Below are 19,532 nucleotides of genomic sequence, written 5' to 3'. Positions count from 1 at the left end.
TGGTGTTACCTCAGTCCACTTTCCCTACCCTAGTGGATCTTGGGGTGAAAGAAGTGGAGGAACAGGATATTGGGGACACCAGGCACAAATGTGTGCCCTCCTCGTGGGCCTGGAATGCGCCTGCACCCCTTTCGGGCAGTTCCCCTGTGCTGTGGCTGTGGGCAACTCCACTGCGGCTCTCTCTTTGTACCCCCATTCGGACAAATTGCCCCCCATCACCCCCCCTCCCGCGGCCTCAGCCCCAGGAGACTGAGAGGCCCAAGGGCCCAGGCCAGGGAGACACACGTGCGGTGCCCTCCACTCCCACTCCACCCCAGGGCCGAGGCCCCAAATAGCTCAGCGTCTATATTTAGAAGTTTGCTCAGCAGCGCCAGGGAACTATAAATACGGCTCAGCGCTGCCTCCTAACTCCCCAGGCTGGGCCAGGCAGCGTGGGTGGCGGGGGTTAGGAGGATGCCAGTTGGGGCTAGGCAGTGTTCTGCACCAGGAGCCCTTCAGCCCCTCGTCAGGTGGATGCTGGGGGCCCAGCCTCCTCGGGGGAATCCAGGTGTCCAGCCTGCAGGAGGAGACGAAGAACCCATTGTCAGGCCTGCCCTGGGTCGGGGGTCAGGGTCGGCCAGCACCTCCCACTTTCTTCCCTGGCTTCCTGGGGCTTCCTGGCTTGGGGACAGCTGTCTGGCCTCACAATAGCTGTGCCGCCCTCCCGGAGCCGGCAGCTGGGCTCATCCGCATGGGGGCTGGCCCGGCCCCTTCCTCTGCCATTGTCTCCCTGGCAGGGGCTTCCTGTTAGCCCCCCTCCAGCCAGAGACCCCATCTGACCCCCCACTTCAGCATGGGCTTGCGTGGGTGCTGGGCATATGCAGGCAGCACAAGAAGCCGGGAGGCAGGACACTGGGGTCCCCTTGTCTCCCTCCCGGCCACCGCAAAGAGAAGGGGGGCATCCTAAGGGCCACAGCTGCTGTTCACTGAGAGTCCACTCCTATCTACACCCCTGCGTTTTGTGCTCTCCTTTATGACCCTCACCTGAGCTTGGCGAGGTTCCAGCCATTTCACAGATGAGGAAACTGAGACCCAGGTACATCGCCTGCCCGAGACCACAAGGTCTTCCGCAAAGGGGAGGAGCTCGGGTTTGCCCAGGACCTCTGATCTGCGATGGGCGTGTCCTGTGACTGTGCAAGTACTTTCACGGCTCCATACCTCCGTTACCCTGCCTGTCAAGGGGAAATCGCGGCACCTGCCTTCTAGGGCTGTCGGGAAGATAAGTGAATTCGATCCCCGTCTAGTGCTTAGAAGGGGTCAGGTATACAGTAGGTGCTGGATGAGCACAATCCTCCACCAGGATGATCTGTTCAATGTTGTAGCTACAATAATAAAAATATATAATAGAATGTAATACAATACAGTATAAGTAGTCGTGTTATTATTATTGGTTGACTAGTCCTGGCTCAGCCACTTCCTAGCTGAGGAACCTCCTGCCAGAGGCCCAACCCTCCAGATGTCAGTTTCCCTTCTGACAAATAGGGACCCATCATGTCCCTGCCTCCCTGCTGTGGAACAGATGTCACAAGATTGTCCGGGGAGGGGGGCGCTGCCAAATAGGTCAGCGGGGCTGGAACTCCAGGGCAGAGGGAAGGAGGAGGAACAGTGTGACACCCCAGCAAGGGCCAGATCAGGAAGCCTGAAGGGGGTTTCCTTCAGTGGGGGGCAGCGACAGGGGTGCGTATGGAGGGGGTTACTAGGTACAGAGCCCTACTGGGTGCAGGCTCTGGGTCGGCACTGCAGAGACTCGAACGGACCAAAGTCCTGCCCCTGGAGCTGACGGTCTAGGGCGAGCGGGGCAGAAGGTACACAAGGTAAGTAGGTATAGTCCATGATGGGAGGTGGCAAGGTGCTACAGAGAATCGAGAAAATTGGGAGGAGTTGGGGTGCTGAGGATGGGAGGGGATTACATTTGGCCTTGAGGGGTGGGTCAGGAAATTGAGGCAAAACATGAAGGGGAGGAGGGAGGGAATCAGGTTATCTGGGGTGAAAATGTTCCAGGCAGAGCCAACAGCTCGTGCAAAAGCCCTGAGGTCAGACTTTTCCACAAGGAAAACTGCAGCCAAGTGAGCACGGGCAGAGCAGGAGGAGGTGAGGGCACGGAGGTGACAGGGCAGATCGTGCCGGGTCTTACGTGCTGTGGGAGGACTTGGGGTTTTACCAGTGAGGTGGGAGCCATGGAGGGTTCTTGAGCTGAGAAGGGGTATGCCCTGACTCAGGCATTCGCAGGTGCCCTTGGGCCACTGTGAGGGGAACAGAGTGTGGGGGCAGGAGCCAGAACACCAAGACTGGAGGTGACAGACCTAGACCAGGGCGGGGGTGCCAGGGAGAAGGAGAGGTGGAAGATTCTGGGTGCATCTGAAGGCAGGGCCCCAGGACTTGCTGACAGGCCAGACTGTGGTGGCGATGGTAAGGATGTCCTTCTTCGTCCCTTCCCCAATCTTGCAGCCAACATCTCCAAGCCTTTTCTCCTGTTACCCTGTTCCTTCTTCACCTTGACCTGTGAGGCCAGTGGGCAGGCATTTTAATCCCATTCACCAGACAGGAAAACTGAGTCCCAGGGAGGTCAGACCTGCTCCAAGGGCCAAAGACACATACCAGGGAGGAAAAGGCCAAAGAATAGATGGTCACTGATAGGTGTGGGGACAAAACCCAGGGCAGCTCCCCCTGCCTGCCCCAAGCTGGAACCCCCCCAGCCCCAGCTTCTCCAGGTACCAGCTCTCTGACCTTGCGTCCTGTGGGGAGGGGATGTCCAGCCCTGAGGTTTCCAGGTTCTGGAAAAAAAATTCAAAAGTCCACTCCAGACCTTCTCTGCGTCCCCCCCACCCCCCAGCCTTCTTCTGGGTCCTCTCGCCTCCCCCCGCAAGCCCCTTGGGTCCCCTGGCAGAACCCTTCCCATGCCCCACCCAGGACGAAGGGATGGGGATGGGAGGGAGAGGACAGGAAGGGGTTAATTCCAGGGGTGGAGGCATTCAATCATCTCTGGGATAACACTTCTCTGCTTTCAGCCATTTGTGACCTTTTTTTTCCATGACCAGCAATCTTCCCCCTTCGACCTATCGTGTACTTACTATTTTCTTTAATTTTTTACACTTTGGCAGCCCCGAAACCATTCATTTTAAAAGGAAACTTTATATTGACATCCTAGTTGCAAAACCCTCTTGTTGCCCCGAAGAGTTGGTAAATTGAAAAACAAATGATAGCAAGGAATAGAAAACCAGCTATTTGGGTGCCAGCTGGGTACTGCCCCCGGCTAAACCCCAGGGCCACCAAGGTGTTAAAGACACATTAGCACCCGGTAGATGCTTTCTTCTGGACCTTGAGCTCTGGCAGGGACTCCGAGGACTGGGCTGCCTGCTTACGGGTCCCTGCTCGGCCACTTGTGACCTGTGCCTCGACCTCCCCCTCTGTAAAATGGGAATCATAGCCCCACCTGCCTCGAGTTTTGCAGAGTAAATGGGTTAAAATAGATACGTAGATAATGCTAAGAGAATCAGGCCTGGCTCCAATTCAGTGCTTTATAAGTAATAGAATTAAAAAAAAAAAAAAGATGAGATGGCTCAGAAGACAAGCCAGTCATGTGATTTATTAGAAAAGGAAACGACTCTTTCATCACGCGATGCTCTGTTGGTGCCCAGAAGCCCCTGAGATGTAAGTTTCCCACCAAGGGGAAGGTTGGCCCAGAAAGGCCAGCTCAGGGAGCATGGCAGCCGTGGCCCCACAGCTCCTCCTCTTGGTGCCTGCCTGGCACCCAGGAACAGCCCCTTCAAGCTCCCCCAGCTCCCATTTGGACTCTGGATTCTCTACCTCAGTTTCCCCACCTGGAAAGCGGGGATTGGGGCTGCTGTTGGCTCAGATGCCGCCCTGGAGACTCAGGCAGGCATGCCAAGGCAGGGAGCACAGGGCCGCCCCCGACAGGCGAGCCCCAAGCTATTTCTGACATGGTCTCCCCAACCTAAACACCCCTGCAAGAAGAGCCCACGCAGGACTCCCACCCCACCCCTGCCCGCAGGGCCCCACTTTGCGCTGGGTTACAGCCAGCCCGGGCACACGGGGGCCAGAGAGTTTGTCAGTCACTCCAAAGGTGGAACTGGAGGCAGAGGATCTGGGAGCAGAGCAGGTTGCCAGAGCCTGTGTGTGTGTGTGTGTGTGTGTGTGTGTGAGCGTGTATATGAGCCCGTGCAACGCCTCTGGGTCTGTGTTTTTACTGCACTTTCCTGTTGGCTTCTAGCTGCCCCGCCAGTTCCGGGGAGGGCCCTGGGCCAGCCGCTGTCCTCCCCCCTCTTCATAAAGTCCCGGCCAGCCTCGGGACACCGCGCAGCTGGCCAGCCGGGGGAGACTGCCCTGCCCATCCTCTGCTCCTTCGGCCGCCAGTGCAGACCATGGGAGGCCCCCGCCGCCGTAGCTTCCCTCTCCTCCTTCAAGGTAAGAACTTGGGGCCCCTCTGGGAGGGACGAGGGGGCTGCGGAAAGCACCCCTTGGCGCCTTGGCACTCCCTGTCCTGTGGAGAAATGGAAGGTGTGGCTGGCAGCTCTGGGGCCCCTGCGGCAGGGGAAGCCACATGGTCAGGCGGGCACATGGAGAGAGGGGGCTGCAGTGCCGCGGCACCCCCTGCCCTGGCAGAGCCTCCCAAGGTGCTCTAGGAGCCCCCACTCCCACTCAGATCTCCGAGCTCTGTCCCAGAGACGTTTTAGGGGCTGCCCCCTAGGAGGGGAAACTGAGGTGCGGGGGAAGGAGAGGGGGCAAAAATTGACTCTCGGGACCCTATAGGCAACTGCTTTTAACATAGGGCATGGCGGATCCTGGGGAGCTAGGAGCCAGGACCCCTGCAATGCGGGGGGGTCCTCCCAACATGTCCCCCACTGTCTCAGTGACAGGGGCAGCCCCAGAGACCCCCACACTTGCTCCCTCCAGACCCAGCAGGACTCCACCATGGCTTGAAGGGATTTTGCCAGCTGCGGGTTTGAACTTGATTTTTTACTGTGACTTCCCCCCACTCCTACCCCTCCTCCCTTCCCGCCCCACCCAGGGTGTCTCTAACGGTTATGGTTATCGGGACAGCTTGTTGCCTGAGCAACCAGGCAACAAAGGGAGTGAAGAAATGACATTTGGGGTGCCCCAACCAGAGTTTCCCTGGGCCACAGGGACGGGGGTTCCCTGTGCTGTCCCAGGGCGGCAGGCATAAGCACAGGGCCTCCCCCAATAGCCCCACCTTGTCTTTCCTCAGGAGCAAGGACAGGAGTCTAAGTGGGCCACACCTAATGGGGGGCTGTGTGTCCCTGGGGCCAAGTCATGGAGCCCCTGAGCTCACTTTCCATATCAGTAAAATGGGGGGGCCTTGTCTCCACTTTATAGGGTTAAGTGTTGGGTGAGTTCGACACAAACTATTCCGAGTCCACAGTAAGAATTAAGCAAACAGTACTTTATTTTTTATTTTAATTTGTCTTCTTGCCTTCTGGGCAGGACGCTGGTGGGTCTAGGGTCTGGGCCAGGGGGTCCTTAGCAGGAGGAGCAAGAGGAGGGTGACTGCCCCGCCCCCCCCCCCAGGGTCCCTATGCAGGAATCTATTGCTCAGGGCTCCGCAGGCAAGCAAACCAGATGGGACCTGGAGCGGATGACCAGCAGCTCCTCTCCCGGCTCCTGTTTGGGCGACTTCCAAGGCCCCAGATGGAGAAGGCCTGGCCCAGCAGCCTTGGTGGTGGGGGAGGGGATCCCAGCCCAGCCCAATGGAGGGGATGGGGCACAAAAGAACCCGCCCACTCCAGGGTCTAGGGATCTTGCGCTCGATTCCGCTTTCCTCAGTCCCCCTTTTATCACCAGATTCTTCCTGAGCATTTTCTGGGCTCCAAGCCTCAGTTTGTCCATCTGTAGAATGGACATGACCAGAGCCCCTGCTTCCTAGGGCAGTTCTGAGCATGACTGTTGCCATTTGGGGCTTTGGGAGCTGGGGACAAATCAGTCCAGGTCCCACCCTGCCAGGGAAGGTCATTTTGTGGTCTGTCCAGCAAAGACGAAATGGGTCATGGCTGAGGGAGAAACTAGCCAAGCCCTGTGGCCAGAGAGGAGGAAGAGAGGGATTCTCATTCGAGGGAACGGAAAGGCATTTCCCCCTCAGTTTAACTTGGCTGGGAGGACTTCTAGGAGGGGGGAATCTCTGGACCCCCACTGGCCTCAGGGATATCCGGTTGGGACATAGGAACTAAATGGTCGGGGTACCCTCAAGTCTATAACCCCATAGCCGCTCAAGCCATGCTCACAATGACCGACCCCAGAATTCCCCTGGGAGCCCCATTCAGGGGCAACCGAGTGTGAGTCATCCCTTCCCCTTGGCCCAGGAAATGACTCATGCCCTCCTGCCCTCCCTCCCGGCCCCCATCCTTCCACCCACCACCCCACTTTGGGTCTCCCCGGATAACTGGGGTCTCCACTGCTTCGCAGCATTCCCAGATTGGCGGAGGCTGGACGTCACCCCCAAGCCCCTCCCTTGCCTCCACCTGCTGCTGAGGCACCCACCTCCCTCCCTCCCCGTTTCCATTCACCCCCTCCTTCTAACTGTGTCTCTGTCTCCCGATCTCTCTCTCAATCTCTCTAGCTCTGTGTCTCTCTGTTCGATCTCTGCCATCTTGGTCTCTCTCTTTCCCTATTTCTCTGTCCATCTCTAGCACTGCCTTAACTTCTGCCTGGTTCTCTCCCCCCACCTGTCTGTTCCCTCCTTCCTCTTTCTCCTCTCTCTGTGTCTCTGGCTCCTTCTCTCTCTCTCTGTTCTTCTCTCTCCCTCTCCTTACTTTCTCTCCATCAGTGTCTCCTAGTCTCTCACTGGTGAACAAGGAGCTCCCCGACCCTAGAGCCCCTGCTGACTTGAGGAGGACCCCCAAACACATGCCTGGGGAATAGAGTGTCCCTGAGCAGCCAGAGTGGCAGGAGAAGAGCACCACCCCAGCGTGAGCCCACAGTGTCTTCCTGTGTGGGATGTGGGGTGTGGGGGGAGCTGGGGGAGAAATGTCACCACTGGGTCTCAAGCTGGTCCTTGGGCTGACAGATGTGGTAGGTGTGGTGCACGTGCACCTGTGTCCCCGAGCCAGGGTGCGGGGCCCGGAGCATCTTAGATTCGGGGACATCTGAGAGAACACCTGGTCCAACCCCTACACCTTCACGTAAAGAAACGATGATAGTAAACACTCGGACACACCAGGCAGTATTCAGGCGCTTGGTTCTTACAGGCCTCTAGGAAGGGCGGCCCGTCATCATTTCCATTCAACAGATGGGAAAACCAAGGCACTGGGAAGTGAGGTCACCTGACAAAGGTCTGGGATGAACCAGGGCCACCATCTCCCGTCTGTTTGCTGAACTATTGGCGCAGGTCAGCAGGAGCCAAGACCTCCGTCGGGCTTGGGCCCCTTGCTCACCCTCAGTCTGAAACCCAGGCCCAGGCGATGGGGGCAGACACTCTGCTGTGGGTGCTGGGGTCCAGGGAGGGCTGCTCGCTCTCATTAGTGATGGACAGAGCCCAAGCCCGGGAGGGGTCAGCAGCCCCCTTCCCTCAGATGTGTCACCCTCTGTTCTCCATCAATCCTTCCCTGCTCTGGACACCCCCCAATACACACCCTCTCTCTCTACTCCAGTGCTGGGTGTCTTGCTGATTCTGTTGGAAGCTGGATCCCAGAAAACCAGTGGTGAGTCTGCTGGGAGCAAAGTAGTCCACAGCCAGAGTCTGGGGAAGGGGCCCTAGACCCCCACAGCCCAGGCAGGAGGGAGGCCTGCTGCAGGGGGGAGGCCAGGGCTGTCCCTCCCAGCAACCCCTCCTTTGGAGATGATCCTGCACACACCCCCCCCTCAGCACCTGGCTCAGACCTCACCTCCCAACTGTGGTCACCATCCCCACAGACTGTGCTCGCTGGTGTCCTCCGAAATCCACATGCATCAATGCCACCGCCTGTCGCTGCTCCCCGGGATACATTTCTTCATCCGGGGAGATCTTCACCAGCGTCTTGGAGAGCTGTGATGGTACAGGGGCTTGGAGTGGTGGAGGGGCGCAGAGACGGTGGGGTGTACCCAGTGCCTGTGGGGGTTGTGAGTGTTGGTTGGGGTCTCAGCCTTTGGCCTTGGGACTGTCATCAAGGGCAGAGAAAAGAGAAAGGAAAAGATAGAAAGGTGGAAAATAAGTGAATAAACGTGGCTTCCTGGAGAGAGAGGAGCTCTAGCGTCTGTGCTTCACTTTGACTTCCAAGACTGGGGAGGAAGATGCAGAGCTGCCACCTCCACCCCCATCTCAGCACTCCCTACTGAGCTCAAATCCAGGATGCCAGCCAGAGGGCAGAGAAGAGCAGAGCTGACTGTGTGAGCTTCAGGAATGGCTTGCTCTAGCTACAGCCCAGCCTCTGCAGTATAGCTTAAGAGTCTAATCCTTTCCCAAAAGACACTGCCCCGTGCTGGGGAGTCAGGTGGGGGATAGGGAACTCTTCCTAAAGGAACTTGTGCCTTTGAGAGGTGACCCTTTGCCCTGTTGTGTTCCAGACATCAATGAGTGTGGGCCGTCCTCGACAGTGTCCTGTGGAAAATTCGCAGACTGCCAGAACACAGAGGGCAGCTACTACTGCACGTGCATTCCAGGATATGAGCTTGCTTCTGGGGCAAGAACATTCAGGAATGAGAGTGAGAACACGTGTCAAGGTAAGAACCACCCCGCACCTTCCATCTCCCGGTCCATGAGACTTGGAGTCACCAGAGCCATTCCTGAATCATCCCCCTGCGGGGCCCAGACTAGAGGATGCAGCACCCACGTCTGTATAGCCTGTTCCTGAGCCCCCAGCACAGAAAGGCAGGGTGGTGTGAAAGCCAAGTGCCCAAACCCTGGCTTTGCCGCTTGAGAACTGTGTGTGTGACACTGGAAATCACCATTAATGTGCAAGATGTGATAATATTATTGGGATTTTGTGTTTAAAAAAAAAAGAGTCCCTATTTTTTACAGATAAAAAGAAGTCTTGCCTTTTGTTAACTGTGTGACCTTGGACAAGTACTTTCATCTCTCCATGCCTCAGTTTACCCATCTGTAAAAAGGGGGTGACAATGGTGCTTACCTCATAGAACTGCTGGGAAGATAGAGACAGCAAAGCACAGAATGGTGACTATTGGGTTTTGAATGATCCTCATCATGATTTAATGCACCCCGTCTGGGATGGGCACCCCCGGGGTCCGCCCCAGGGTGGGCACGGAGAGCGGCTGCTCCCGTCCACCCCCCACACCGCGGTCACATCTCTTGCCGTGGTCTTGCATGGTGATGCCACAGTTCGGGCCCAGGAGAAGCCCAGCCTCCACGCATCACCAGGCCTTGCCCCCCTTCCTGGGAGAAGAGCAGGCAGGGGAAGGGGCTTCGGGTATCCACAGGGGGCAGGGGGCCCAGCAGTAGGTGGGCAGGAGCAACTACTTGCCCAGAGTGGGGGGGGGGGTTCGTGTAGAACAGAGAAAGAGAGCAGGGAAAGAGAGCAGAAGTGAGAGGTGAGGACGAGGTGAGCTGAGGGTCCAAAGGACTCTGGGGTGGGTCTGTAGGCCCACCCTGCTGTGGGGAGAAGAGCCCACAGCTTGGTCCCCAGCCCCGCCCTGCCCTACATGCAGACAGAGGGCTGCAGAGCTTCGCTGGTGGGAGGGAAGGGAGGACCTGCACTTTCATGGCACCCAGGGGGAGGGCTCTGTCCACAGCACTGCTGGTCCCTAGAGTCCTCTGGGTGAACGTTGCGCCCCAAACATGTGGCCTGGCCAGAGGATGGAGCCTTTACATGAAATGGAAAAAGGTCCATCATCTCCAGGTGAACATATCATGTTTGGGGAATGGAGAGCGGGCTGGATTTCAACTCCCAATTGCCTCCTGGGCCCGACACCCTTGTGCACCGAGCAACCTGCCCAACTGTACATGGCGATCACAGATCCCACTCAGTGTGCCTGGATAGGGGGTACCCCCCACTGACCGTTGTGAGCCCCCAGCATAGGTGGTGGCTGTGGTTGTTGAGAGGCCGTATTGCTGCATTAGAACAGGCCAGGGCTAAGAGAAAGGTCCTTTGTCAGGCAGCTGGGCAGGGCCATGGGTGAACAAGAGACAGGAGGGGGACCACCGTGGACCTCAAGCTGGGTGACAGGGAGAGACCAGTCTGCTGGCTCGGCGCAGGGCCTGCCGCCTGAAGACGGAGCTCTGTGACGGGCTCAGCCTTTGCTGCAGCTGAGGACACATGCAGCCCTGTCATGGCGGTGGGGTCTGCCGCAGGCGTGAGACCCGGGCCCGTCTGTGGGCCCCTTGCTCCACTTTCCCCAGGCATCACGGGATGTCCTGGGCACCCCCCGGTGCCCGAACCTCTCTGAATCCCAAGGCCCAGAACCCTCCCCAGAGGGTCACTTTCGGATGTTTGGACTGCCCCCTGCCTCCCGGACCAGACGTCTTATTTGTATAAAACAAGAGGCAAGTGGCATTCAAGATACTTTGCAGGAGGTCCGTTCCCGCGCAACATCCGTCCTCTTTGCCACCATTAGTAACTGCCTGGATGAGACCTGTCTCCGCCGGAGCTCACATGGGCTTGGCCATAGCAGGAGCCGTCTCAGACCCTCGGCCACGGTGGAGCCAGGGACCCCATCAGGAAAGGTGGGAGGATGGAGACTTGAGGGCTGCGCACAGACCCTGGCCCTCCTGCACGGCAGGCCAGCATCCCACCTGGAGAAGCTTCCTCCTGACGCCCTGACCCCGGCTTCTCAGCCATCGGCCTTCCTCTGTTTCCCTGCACAAGGCTCTGTCCCGACGCTCCCCAGTAGCTTTGGTTTAGCCTGGATGACCAGGACCCAGAGGATGTTGTGTCTGGGGTGGGTCAGGTGACACCAACCCCCCACCCCACGCACACACATGCACACACACTCGCACAATCAGGTGAACCAAGAAGCTCCCGCCTGGACCAGACGACAAGAAAGGCCGTCATCCAAGACCATTGCTCCAGGCCTGACCCTCTCCTGAGCAGGTCAACCCAGGTCCCACGGGGGCACTGGACCTCTCAGGGACAGAAGATGGAGGCTGAGCCCCATTCAGCTGGGCCCAGTGTCTGCATCCCTGGTGGGAGGCCAAGGGCCAAGAAGACAGAAACATCGGCCACCTCTCGCCCACCAGCACCTGCTCTGCTCTCCAGCCACCCAGCCCTCACTTGCCGCTGGCCTTGCTCACATGTGGCTTCTCACACTTCCTGCCAGCCCAGGCGATGCCTTCACAGGAATCAGAAAAAGGCATCTTCACTGCCCCAAGGCTGCCTGACTGGACATCAGTGACACTGTCCTCCCCAGCCTGGTGCCCACTGTCCCGGTGGCCCTGGCCTGTCTGGCACCCTCCTTACTCTCCCTGCCCCGCCCAAGAGCCTCGTCCTTGGAGGGCCTGGCACAGGTGTGGGTCTGGTCCATCTCTGTGCAGCTGGAATCTCAGAGTTAGGGTTACCGGGATGCCAAAGCGGGAACTCAGCCAGTGAGCGGCCACCCTGGGGCAGTTAGGACAAAGGCCATTGCTGGGAACCATGACAGGTCCCGGTCGTGAATGCAGCATTTCCCCTGCACGCGGTTCCCAGGAAGGCCCACCCTGGACTCATCCAGGTCCTCAGGCTGGGACACAGGTGGTCATGTGACCCTGCACCAGCTGGGAACTGCCCGGAGAGGCCGAGGGAGCCAGAGCTGGCAGACGGGGAGGACTTGGACCACTTCTGGCAACATCTGGACAACAGAACATCTGGGCCACCATGCTCGCCCATAGCACACGTCCGTGTGAATTAGAAAAGGCACCCACTCACTGAGGAGCAGAGAGCAGGGCCTTCACGATGCTTCTATCCCAGGACACAGCTGCAGGCACCCATCACCCTCTCCTTCCCCCTGCAGACGTGGACGAATGTCAGCTGAAACCCAGAGTCTGTAAAAGCCGCGGCGTCTGCATCAACACCCAAGGCAGCTACACCTGCAAGTGCCCGCCCGGCTTGGAGCTCAACCCGGGCGACCCGAATCTGTGCACAGGTAGAGGCCCTGGAAGATGCTGTGAGGCTGCACTGGGAGGGGCTGAGCGGATCTCGCAGCGTCAGGAGGAGGGAGAAGACCCTCAGATTCCCAAAACACCAGGGGTTTGCTCTGCCCAAGGATTCACCTCCCTGGAAGGTCCCACCACAGAGCAGGGAGGCAGCAGGGCTTTCTGGGCCTGGGGTTCTGTTGTGGAGGCCAGGCCTCTGTGCACACTTCCTGGCCTCATCCCTCCTCATCTGTCACATGGGAGCAGAGGAAGGTGTCACCTCCAGTTCCCGGAAAGGGAACCTGGGCCAGAGCAGGGGAGGGAGTAGGCAAGAGTCCTTGGAAAGAAAGTTCAGGCTCCACAACTCAATCTCCCTCCTGGTTTCACAGCCTATAAACTGGGGGCCATGGTCCCTGCCATGCCCATCTTGCAGGGAAGCCATTGTAAGGTGCATTGAGATTGAAGTTGAAGGTCACCAGGCAGTGGCATGTGCAATAATGGGGTCCTTGATGCCAGGCAGTGAGAAGGGGTGCGGTGAGTGGAGGGGACCCTGACCCTCTGGCTTTGTCCTCAGATGTGAATGAATGCACGTCGGGGCAGAACCCATGCCACACCTCCACCCACTGCCTCAACAACATTGGGGGCTATGAGTGCCGCTGCCGCCCTGGGTGGAAGCCGGTCCCTGGGTCCCCCAACGGCCCAAACAACACCGTCTGTGAAGGTGCAGAGCTCAGACGCCACATCCTGGACCCACACTCAGAACATCTGATCACATATTCAGTGGCACCCACACAAACCAAGCAGAATGAGCCCTGGGGGTGCCCTGCTGAGCCAGGCGTTAATTCTTTTGAGGCTGGATGGGAAAAGATCTGGGGGGATCCGGGGAAGGAGCTGGGGTACCGAGGAGCAGGCTCCTTGGAGACTCCAGGCAGCAACTAATTACTACCTGGGACAAAGGTATTTCTATATTCACAACCTGCACTTCTGTACGGGGCTCACATGCCACCTGTCATGCTCCGCACACTTCCCGTAACCACGGCATCACCAGGGTGTGGGGTCAGCAGGTGTTATCACCTCCAGCCAAGGGGGGACAGTAACACAGGGAAAAGGGGGCAGGGCACGGAGGGGAAAGGGGTCCTGACTCTCATCTCTGTGTCCCCAGATGTGGACGAGTGTAGCTCCGGGCAGCCTACGTGCCACAGCTCCACCGTCTGCATCAACACCGTGGGCTCGTACAAGTGCCGCTGCCTCCGGGGCTGGGAGCCCAAACCCGGATTCCAGGATAAGCAGCCCAACACCATCTGTGAAGGTACGTGGTCTGACCTGACCCCTGACCCCGCCCCGGACACAAGCACACACACTGTCACACCTAATGAATGGTGTTCTATCCCCTGCAGAGATGTCCCTCCCCACCTGGACCCCACCCCCTGGAATCAAGAGCGAGGTGAGTGGCCAGGAATCCCTCTGCGCAGCCCGCCTGATCCACCCATTTCCCTCCTGCTCCCCCACCCACACGTGAGGCTCTCTGACCCCCCTCATGTCCCCTCTCCTCAGAACATGTCCCGCTTCTTTGAAAGAGTCCAAGATCTGCGCCGAAACTTCAAGCCAGCCTTGGCTCAGGGCACCATGCAGGTAAGAGCAAGAGCTGAGGGGACCCCCGGACAGCACGGGGGTGGCTGAGGGATGCTTCCATACGGTGGAGACAGCCCAAGCTGCGGTTACACAAATACAGACACACATACACACCCCAAAACGTACACGCACGTGTACACACACGTGCCCATGTGCGTGCGCACACGAAGGACGATAATGCCAAAAGAACGGAGCAGTTAGAAATTTCACCTCCGTGGTTAGACCATGAAGGATCAAATCCTCTCCATCCCACCACCCTATTCTCACCCATTGCCACTTTCTGCTATGTGACCTGAGGCAAGTGACTCCCCCTCCCTGGGCCTCAGTCTCACCTGCAAACAGTGCCTGCTGTATACAGTTTGAAGGTTTTACATGAACTAAGAGAAGTAAAGTTCAAAGAAAGAGCAGGGCCTGGCAAAGAAAGAGTGGGCGTTATATGTAAGTTTTCACCTGTGTGCTAAGTCGGGTAGAAACCTGTGAGTCCATGTGTCATTTTAAATTTTCCAGTAGCTACATTAAGATAAACAAGTACACAAGTGAAATTAATGTGAAGATTGCCTTTAGTCCAGTAGATTCAAACTATTACCACTGCAACATAGAGCCATATTTCGGGTGCTCGAGAGCCACATGTGGCTCGTGGCTACCGTTCTGGGCAGTGCAGACCTAGACCAGAGCCCGGCAGCAAGCCCGCACCTGGGACAAGTTAAGCACCACTGTCGCAGTCCACGTGCACAGGCCTATACTCAGTCCCCTCGCTTGTCTTCTGACCACTTCACCATCTCAGTGATTCCCCTGTCAACCCACTGTCCCCCGGGCTACCCCAGGGGGTTTTGCAGTGTGTCCCTTGGTGGAGGGGGCTGGTGCGGTCAGGGTCCTTTGAGAAGCCCCCGCGGGATAGTGACCCACCAGCTGTCACCCATCACTCCCAGGACCTCGTCAAGTCAATGGATGAGTTGCTGAAGGAACCCAGGGATCTGGAGGCCCTGCCCCTGACCGAGAGGCACCACATGGCCACCCAGTTCCTCTTGGGCCTCGAAACAGTCCTGAGGACGCTGGCCGAGGCCATGCCTGGAGACTCCTTCACCTATCTTTCCCCTTCAGACACAGGTGAGACCTTGCCCTGCCTTGCCCCAGCCCTGGACCCCATCTTACACCCAGAACCCCCAGTCACTGCCCCTCTCTCCTCAGAGCTATCCCTGATGATCCAGGAGCATGGGGAGGGAAACATCACCATAGGTCAGAGCCATGCACGGATGCTGCTGAGCTGGGATGTGGCGACTGGAGCCAGGGATTCGGGTAACGGCAGGGAATCTGAGGGGACATCAGCGGGAGAGGGGAGGGGGGGTGGGGATGTGGCTAGGGGTGAGGTTCTGAATATGTAACAGTTGGAAATTGACCTATCACCAGGGCCCCCAGGCATCATGGTGGACTGGAGAGCCTGAATCAGAGGTCTTAGGAAGCAGGATGGGACACGGGAGGAGGGAGGGCAGAAGGTAGCCAACCTGTCTATCCCCCAGGCCCCACCGTGGTGGGCATCCTGTCCAGCCGGAACATGGAAAAATTGCTGGCCAACGCCTCCATGGAGCTGGAGCCTGAGAAGAAAGCCGAGCTGCAGAAGATCTACCAACGTCCTGTCCATGGTGCCCGTGTCCTGCTCCTCTCGCCAGTCAACTTGGTCTTTCTGAGCAACACAAACACAGAGAAACTCGACTCCCCTGTCACCTTTGCCTTCTCCCATTCGGTGAGTCCTCAGATGGGGAGGAATCAGCCCTACTGCTCACCCCTTAGACAAGGTCACAGTGGTTCCTATGCAGCCTTCATTTCCCCACTCTTCTCCTTCCTCAAACAGACCTCAGGGCCTTTGCACTTGCTGTGCCCTCTGTTTGGGACACACTTTTCTCCCACATGACTCAGTCCTTTACCTGGTTCCAGTCTTTGTTCAGATAGAACCTCCTCTTTCAGGTCTTCCCTGACCTCCTTATTTAAAATTACAATCTGGGGGCGCCTGGGTGGCACAGCGGTTAAGCGTCTGCCTTCGGCTCAGGGCGTGATTCCAGCATTATGGGATCGAGCCCCACATCAGGCTCCTCTGCTAGGAGCCTGCTTCTTCCTCTCCCACTCCCCTTGCTTGTGTTCCCTCTCTCGCTGGCTGTCTCTATCTCTGTCAAATAAATAAACAAAATCTTAAAAAAAAAAAATTACAATTACAATCTGTAGTTATGCCCCCCTCCCCTATGCAGTTTATTTCTTGTTTTAATAGCACTTACTCCCTTCCATCATGCTATGTAGTTTACTTGCTAGATTTATTATTTACATCTGTCTCCCCCACTAGCATGCCAGCCCCAAAAGGGCAGGGACTTGTGTCTGCCCTGTTCGTTGTGTGCCAGAGCAAAGTAGGTGCTCAGTAAATACTTTTTAAGGAAAAGCAGCCCTCCTCAGGCCCAACGCTAGCCCAGGACCCAAGAATGGGCTCCAGGCTAACCTCTCCAACTGTTCCCACCTGCCCACAGGGGAAGAAACCTGAGTCACGGCAGGAGCTGATCTGTGCATTCTGGAAGAGTAACAGCACCAAGGGCGGGTACTGGGCCACCACAGGCTGCCAAACCCTGGGCACCAGGAATTACAGCACCACATGCCGGTGCAACCACCTGAGCAGCTTTGCCATCCTCATGGCCCACTATGACATAGAGGTGAGCAGCCGGGGGCCACCCGCAAAAGTGCACCAGTGGCAAGGTTGGCTTAGGTGAGACAGGCCGCTGGTTCTTGATGGTATGGCCCAACTGGCTCTATAGGGTCACACAGCCCTGGTGGCCCCACCCCATTGCCCCCCAGCCCCTTCCCTGGGACCCCCCCTGCCCTGCCGCCCCACCAGGCCTCCTCATGGCTCAGCAACTAACGGAGTGGCCTGGGACTGCAGACCCCGCTCTGGCTAGCGCCCCTCTGACTGTCCACTTCAAACCAGTTGTCAAATATTGCTGAAAGCTCCTAAGGGAGCACAACTTTCTGTATGTGGCCTCGGAGATCCATAGGCAAGTTGGTCCACACGTTTAATTGGAATGGGCCAGGCAGAGTAGGGGAGGCTGTGGTCCAGGCCAAAGGTCCAGGAAGGACAACAAGGTGGGTTTCAGTGAGTTGACAATGTGGCAGGTGTAGAAGGGGTAAAATTTGAGATGAGGGAAAGGAGGATCAGAAAGATGGGACCATCAGTATTAGAAAAGAAGGACGTGGCCTTGAGGCTTCACTAGTGAACTTCTCAGAAGTCTGGGTGTTTAGTGGGGAGGCCCATCAGGAGGAACTGGGGACTCCTGCTGCATCCATGGTTGGGGGGGGGCGTGGTATCTAGGAGGCCTGCTCAGGTGCTGAGCGAAGAGGATGTGGGGGGAGGTGGGCGGCATGAGCATAGACCTGCAGGGCAGGCCCCAGATGGGTCTGGGTGGCGGGGCACACGAGGGCAGGAAGTTCTCAGGGCGCTGACCGAGGCACACGCACCCCCTCCTGCATCTAGGACTGGAAGCTGACCCTGATCACCAAGGTGGGGCTGTCGCTGTCGCTAGTCTGCCTGCTGCTGTGCATTCTCACCTTCCTGCTGGTGCGGCCCATCCAGGGCTCGCGCACCACCGTGCACCTGCACCTTTGCATCTGCCTCTTCGTGGGCTCCGCCATCTTCCTGGCGGGCATCGAGAAAGAAGGCGAGAAGGTGAGGTCCGGGCAGGTGGAGGGTCCGTCCCTCGCCGGAGCGCTAGGTCTGCGAGGCCCGGGAGAGGGGGAAGCCCGCCCACCCCCGGGGCTCGGTGAGGACCACAAGCCCGGAAGGCACGCGGCTCCGCCCGCGCGCGGTCGGCGGCTTCCGCCCACCCCCACCCACTCTTCAGGCCGCGGCCCGCCCACCCGAGGGTCGGCTCTGCGGGGGCGGTCCCTGGCGGACCTGCCCCGCCCCGCCCCACACTGACGTCGCCCCGCCCCCGCCCTGCAGCCGGGGCTGCGCTGCCGCCTGGTGGCCGGACTGCTGCATTACTTCTTCCTGGCCGCCTTCTGCTGGATGAGCCTCGAGGGAGTGGAGCTCTACTTCCTGGTGGTGCGCGTGTTCCAGGGCCAGGGCCTGAGCAAGTGGAAGCTCTGCCTGATTGGCTACGGGGTGCCCCTGCTCGTCGTGGCCATCTCCGCGGCCATCAAGAGCGAGGGCTATGGCCACAACCTCTAGTGAGTGCAGGCTGGCGGTTCGACGGGAGGGCAGGGGACCCCAGTCCGCGCCACAGCGCCCTGCCCCTCCGGGGTTCTGACAGGACCCTTCCCTCCCCGCTCACCCAGTTGCTGGTTGGACCGAGAAAGCGGCTTCCTCTGGAGCTTCCTAGGACCTGTGATCCTCGTGGTTCTGGTAAGCGCCCCCCACCCCCACAGCCTGAGGGGCGTGGCCCCACACTGAGCCCTGCTAGACCAGGTCCCTCCCTGCAGTTCCAAGGAATGCCCCTAATGTGAACTCTCTGCTCCCCGCCCAGTGCAATGCTGTGGTCTTCGTGACTACTGTCTGGAAACTCACTCAGAAGTTTTCTGAGATCAACCCAGACATGAAGAAACTAAAGAAGGCCAGGTGAGAGCAGGAGCCCGGAGGGGGCTGGCAGGGAGAGAAGGGTGTGTGAGGCGGGGCCTCCCCCGCTGAAGCCCTGTTCTCCCCGCAGGGTGCTGACCATCACGGCTGTGGCTCAGCTCCTTGTGCTGGGCGGCACCTGGGTCTTCGGCCTCTTCCTCTTCGACCCACAGAGCCAGCTGCTGTCCTACACCTTCACCATCCTCAACTGCCTGCAAGGCCTCTTCCTCTTCGTGCTCCACTGCCTGCTCAACAAGAAGGTGGGCTGCAGCCTCTGTGGGTGGGGTGCGCGGGGCCCCGGCTCCTGGGGCCTGCCCCTTCCCTAACCTGGCACCCTGGGCCCCACAGGTGAGGGAGGAGTACAGAAGGTGGGCCGGCAGGGTCACAGGGAGCAAGTACTCGGAGTTCACCACATCCACGTCTGGCACGAGCCACAATCTGATGCAGGTAAGGGCTGAGCCTGGGGTCGGGGTGCCGGGCCAGAGGGCACCCAACCCAGGTTCCATTCTCACAGTGCTCCTTTCTCACCAGGCGCACAGGCCCTCCGAGTCCGGTATGTGACAGCGCGGGTCTGACCAGGCTAGTAGCTCCTGTGGCCTCAGCAGCTTTTGCACATGCTGAAGACTGTCCCCTCCTCCCTCATCACTCTGTTCTCTCTGCCCTCCTGCCTTGGCCCCCACGTGCATCATAGAAAGCAGGGGGGCAGCAGCTGTAGTCCGGGACCAAACCCCAGAACACGCAGCCAGGTGGGGAGTTGGACCTGCCGGGCCTGCTTCTGGCTGCCCCTCTGCTCCAGCCCAGCCAGGACCCAACGTGAAGGCAGGAGCTGGCCCAGGGCTGCAGACCCTTACCCTGCTACACAAGGCCTGGACAGACTGAGGACTGCTGTGCCCAGCCTGGCCTTTCCCCTCATCTGTCTTTGCCACAGAACAAGAGGCCAGGGTCCTGGGGCTCAATCTGCGCCTTAAGCTAAGACTGAGGCCAGGGGTGGGAGAAGGGCAGAGCCCCTCTTAGCCCCAGGGCCTGAGGCTCACGGTACAGAGGCCCATCTGCCCCTGGAGGCAGAAGGCTCTCGCTGTTGTGAAGGTTGTGGATATTGTATGTTTTTTTTGTTTCAATCTGTATAAACCTTTCAATGTTGACACAAAAATTAAATATCACACTGATACAGAAGCTGCCTGTGGGGGATGGCTGGAGCTCATTGGCCAGGCCTGCTACATCCATGAAATGCTGAGAACTAACACACATACAGGGCAAGAGCCAGGA

At 58.4% G+C, this 19,532-nt stretch overlaps 1 protein-coding gene across 4 annotated transcripts; it reads left to right on the top strand.

Annotated features, from left to right (window-relative positions):
* The first annotated feature begins 1,734 nt into the window (after positions 1 to 1,734).
* Positions 1,735 to 19,439, top strand: ADGRE5 (adhesion G protein-coupled receptor E5). 4 transcript variants are annotated; one of them, XM_045811960.2, is made up of 21 exons: positions 1,736 to 1,853; positions 4,271 to 4,464; positions 7,662 to 7,712; positions 7,924 to 8,043; positions 8,554 to 8,709; positions 11,929 to 12,060; positions 12,624 to 12,770; positions 13,212 to 13,358; positions 13,447 to 13,493; positions 13,604 to 13,681; positions 14,611 to 14,788; positions 14,870 to 14,977; positions 15,199 to 15,422; positions 16,192 to 16,371; positions 17,187 to 17,378; positions 17,655 to 17,881; positions 17,990 to 18,056; positions 18,178 to 18,269; positions 18,358 to 18,526; positions 18,615 to 18,713; positions 18,798 to 19,439. In XM_045811960.2, the coding sequence occupies exons 2-21, from the start codon at positions 4,422 to 4,424 to the stop codon at positions 18,825 to 18,827; spliced, it is 2,487 nt and encodes an 828-aa protein (XP_045667916.1). In that variant the 5' UTR covers positions 1,736 to 1,853; positions 4,271 to 4,421; the 3' UTR covers positions 18,828 to 19,439. The 4 variants fall into 4 exon arrangements, with proteins under 4 accessions (XP_045667917.1, XP_045667916.1, XP_045667918.1 ...); XM_045811961.2 differs by lacking the exon at positions 11,929 to 12,060 and having other exon boundaries at positions 1,735 to 1,853; XM_045811962.2 differs by lacking the exon at positions 12,624 to 12,770 and having other exon boundaries at positions 1,737 to 1,853.
* Positions 19,440 to 19,532: the final 93 nt, after the last annotated feature.

The sequence above is a fragment of the Ursus americanus genome, chromosome 14 (genome assembly GCF_024610735.1).
Source record: "Ursus americanus isolate L20-20 chromosome 14, mUrsAme1.1.p, whole genome shotgun sequence".
NCBI classification, from domain to species: domain Eukaryota; kingdom Metazoa; phylum Chordata; class Mammalia; order Carnivora; family Ursidae; genus Ursus; species Ursus americanus.
This window is presented reverse-complemented; position numbering and strand designations above follow the sequence as displayed.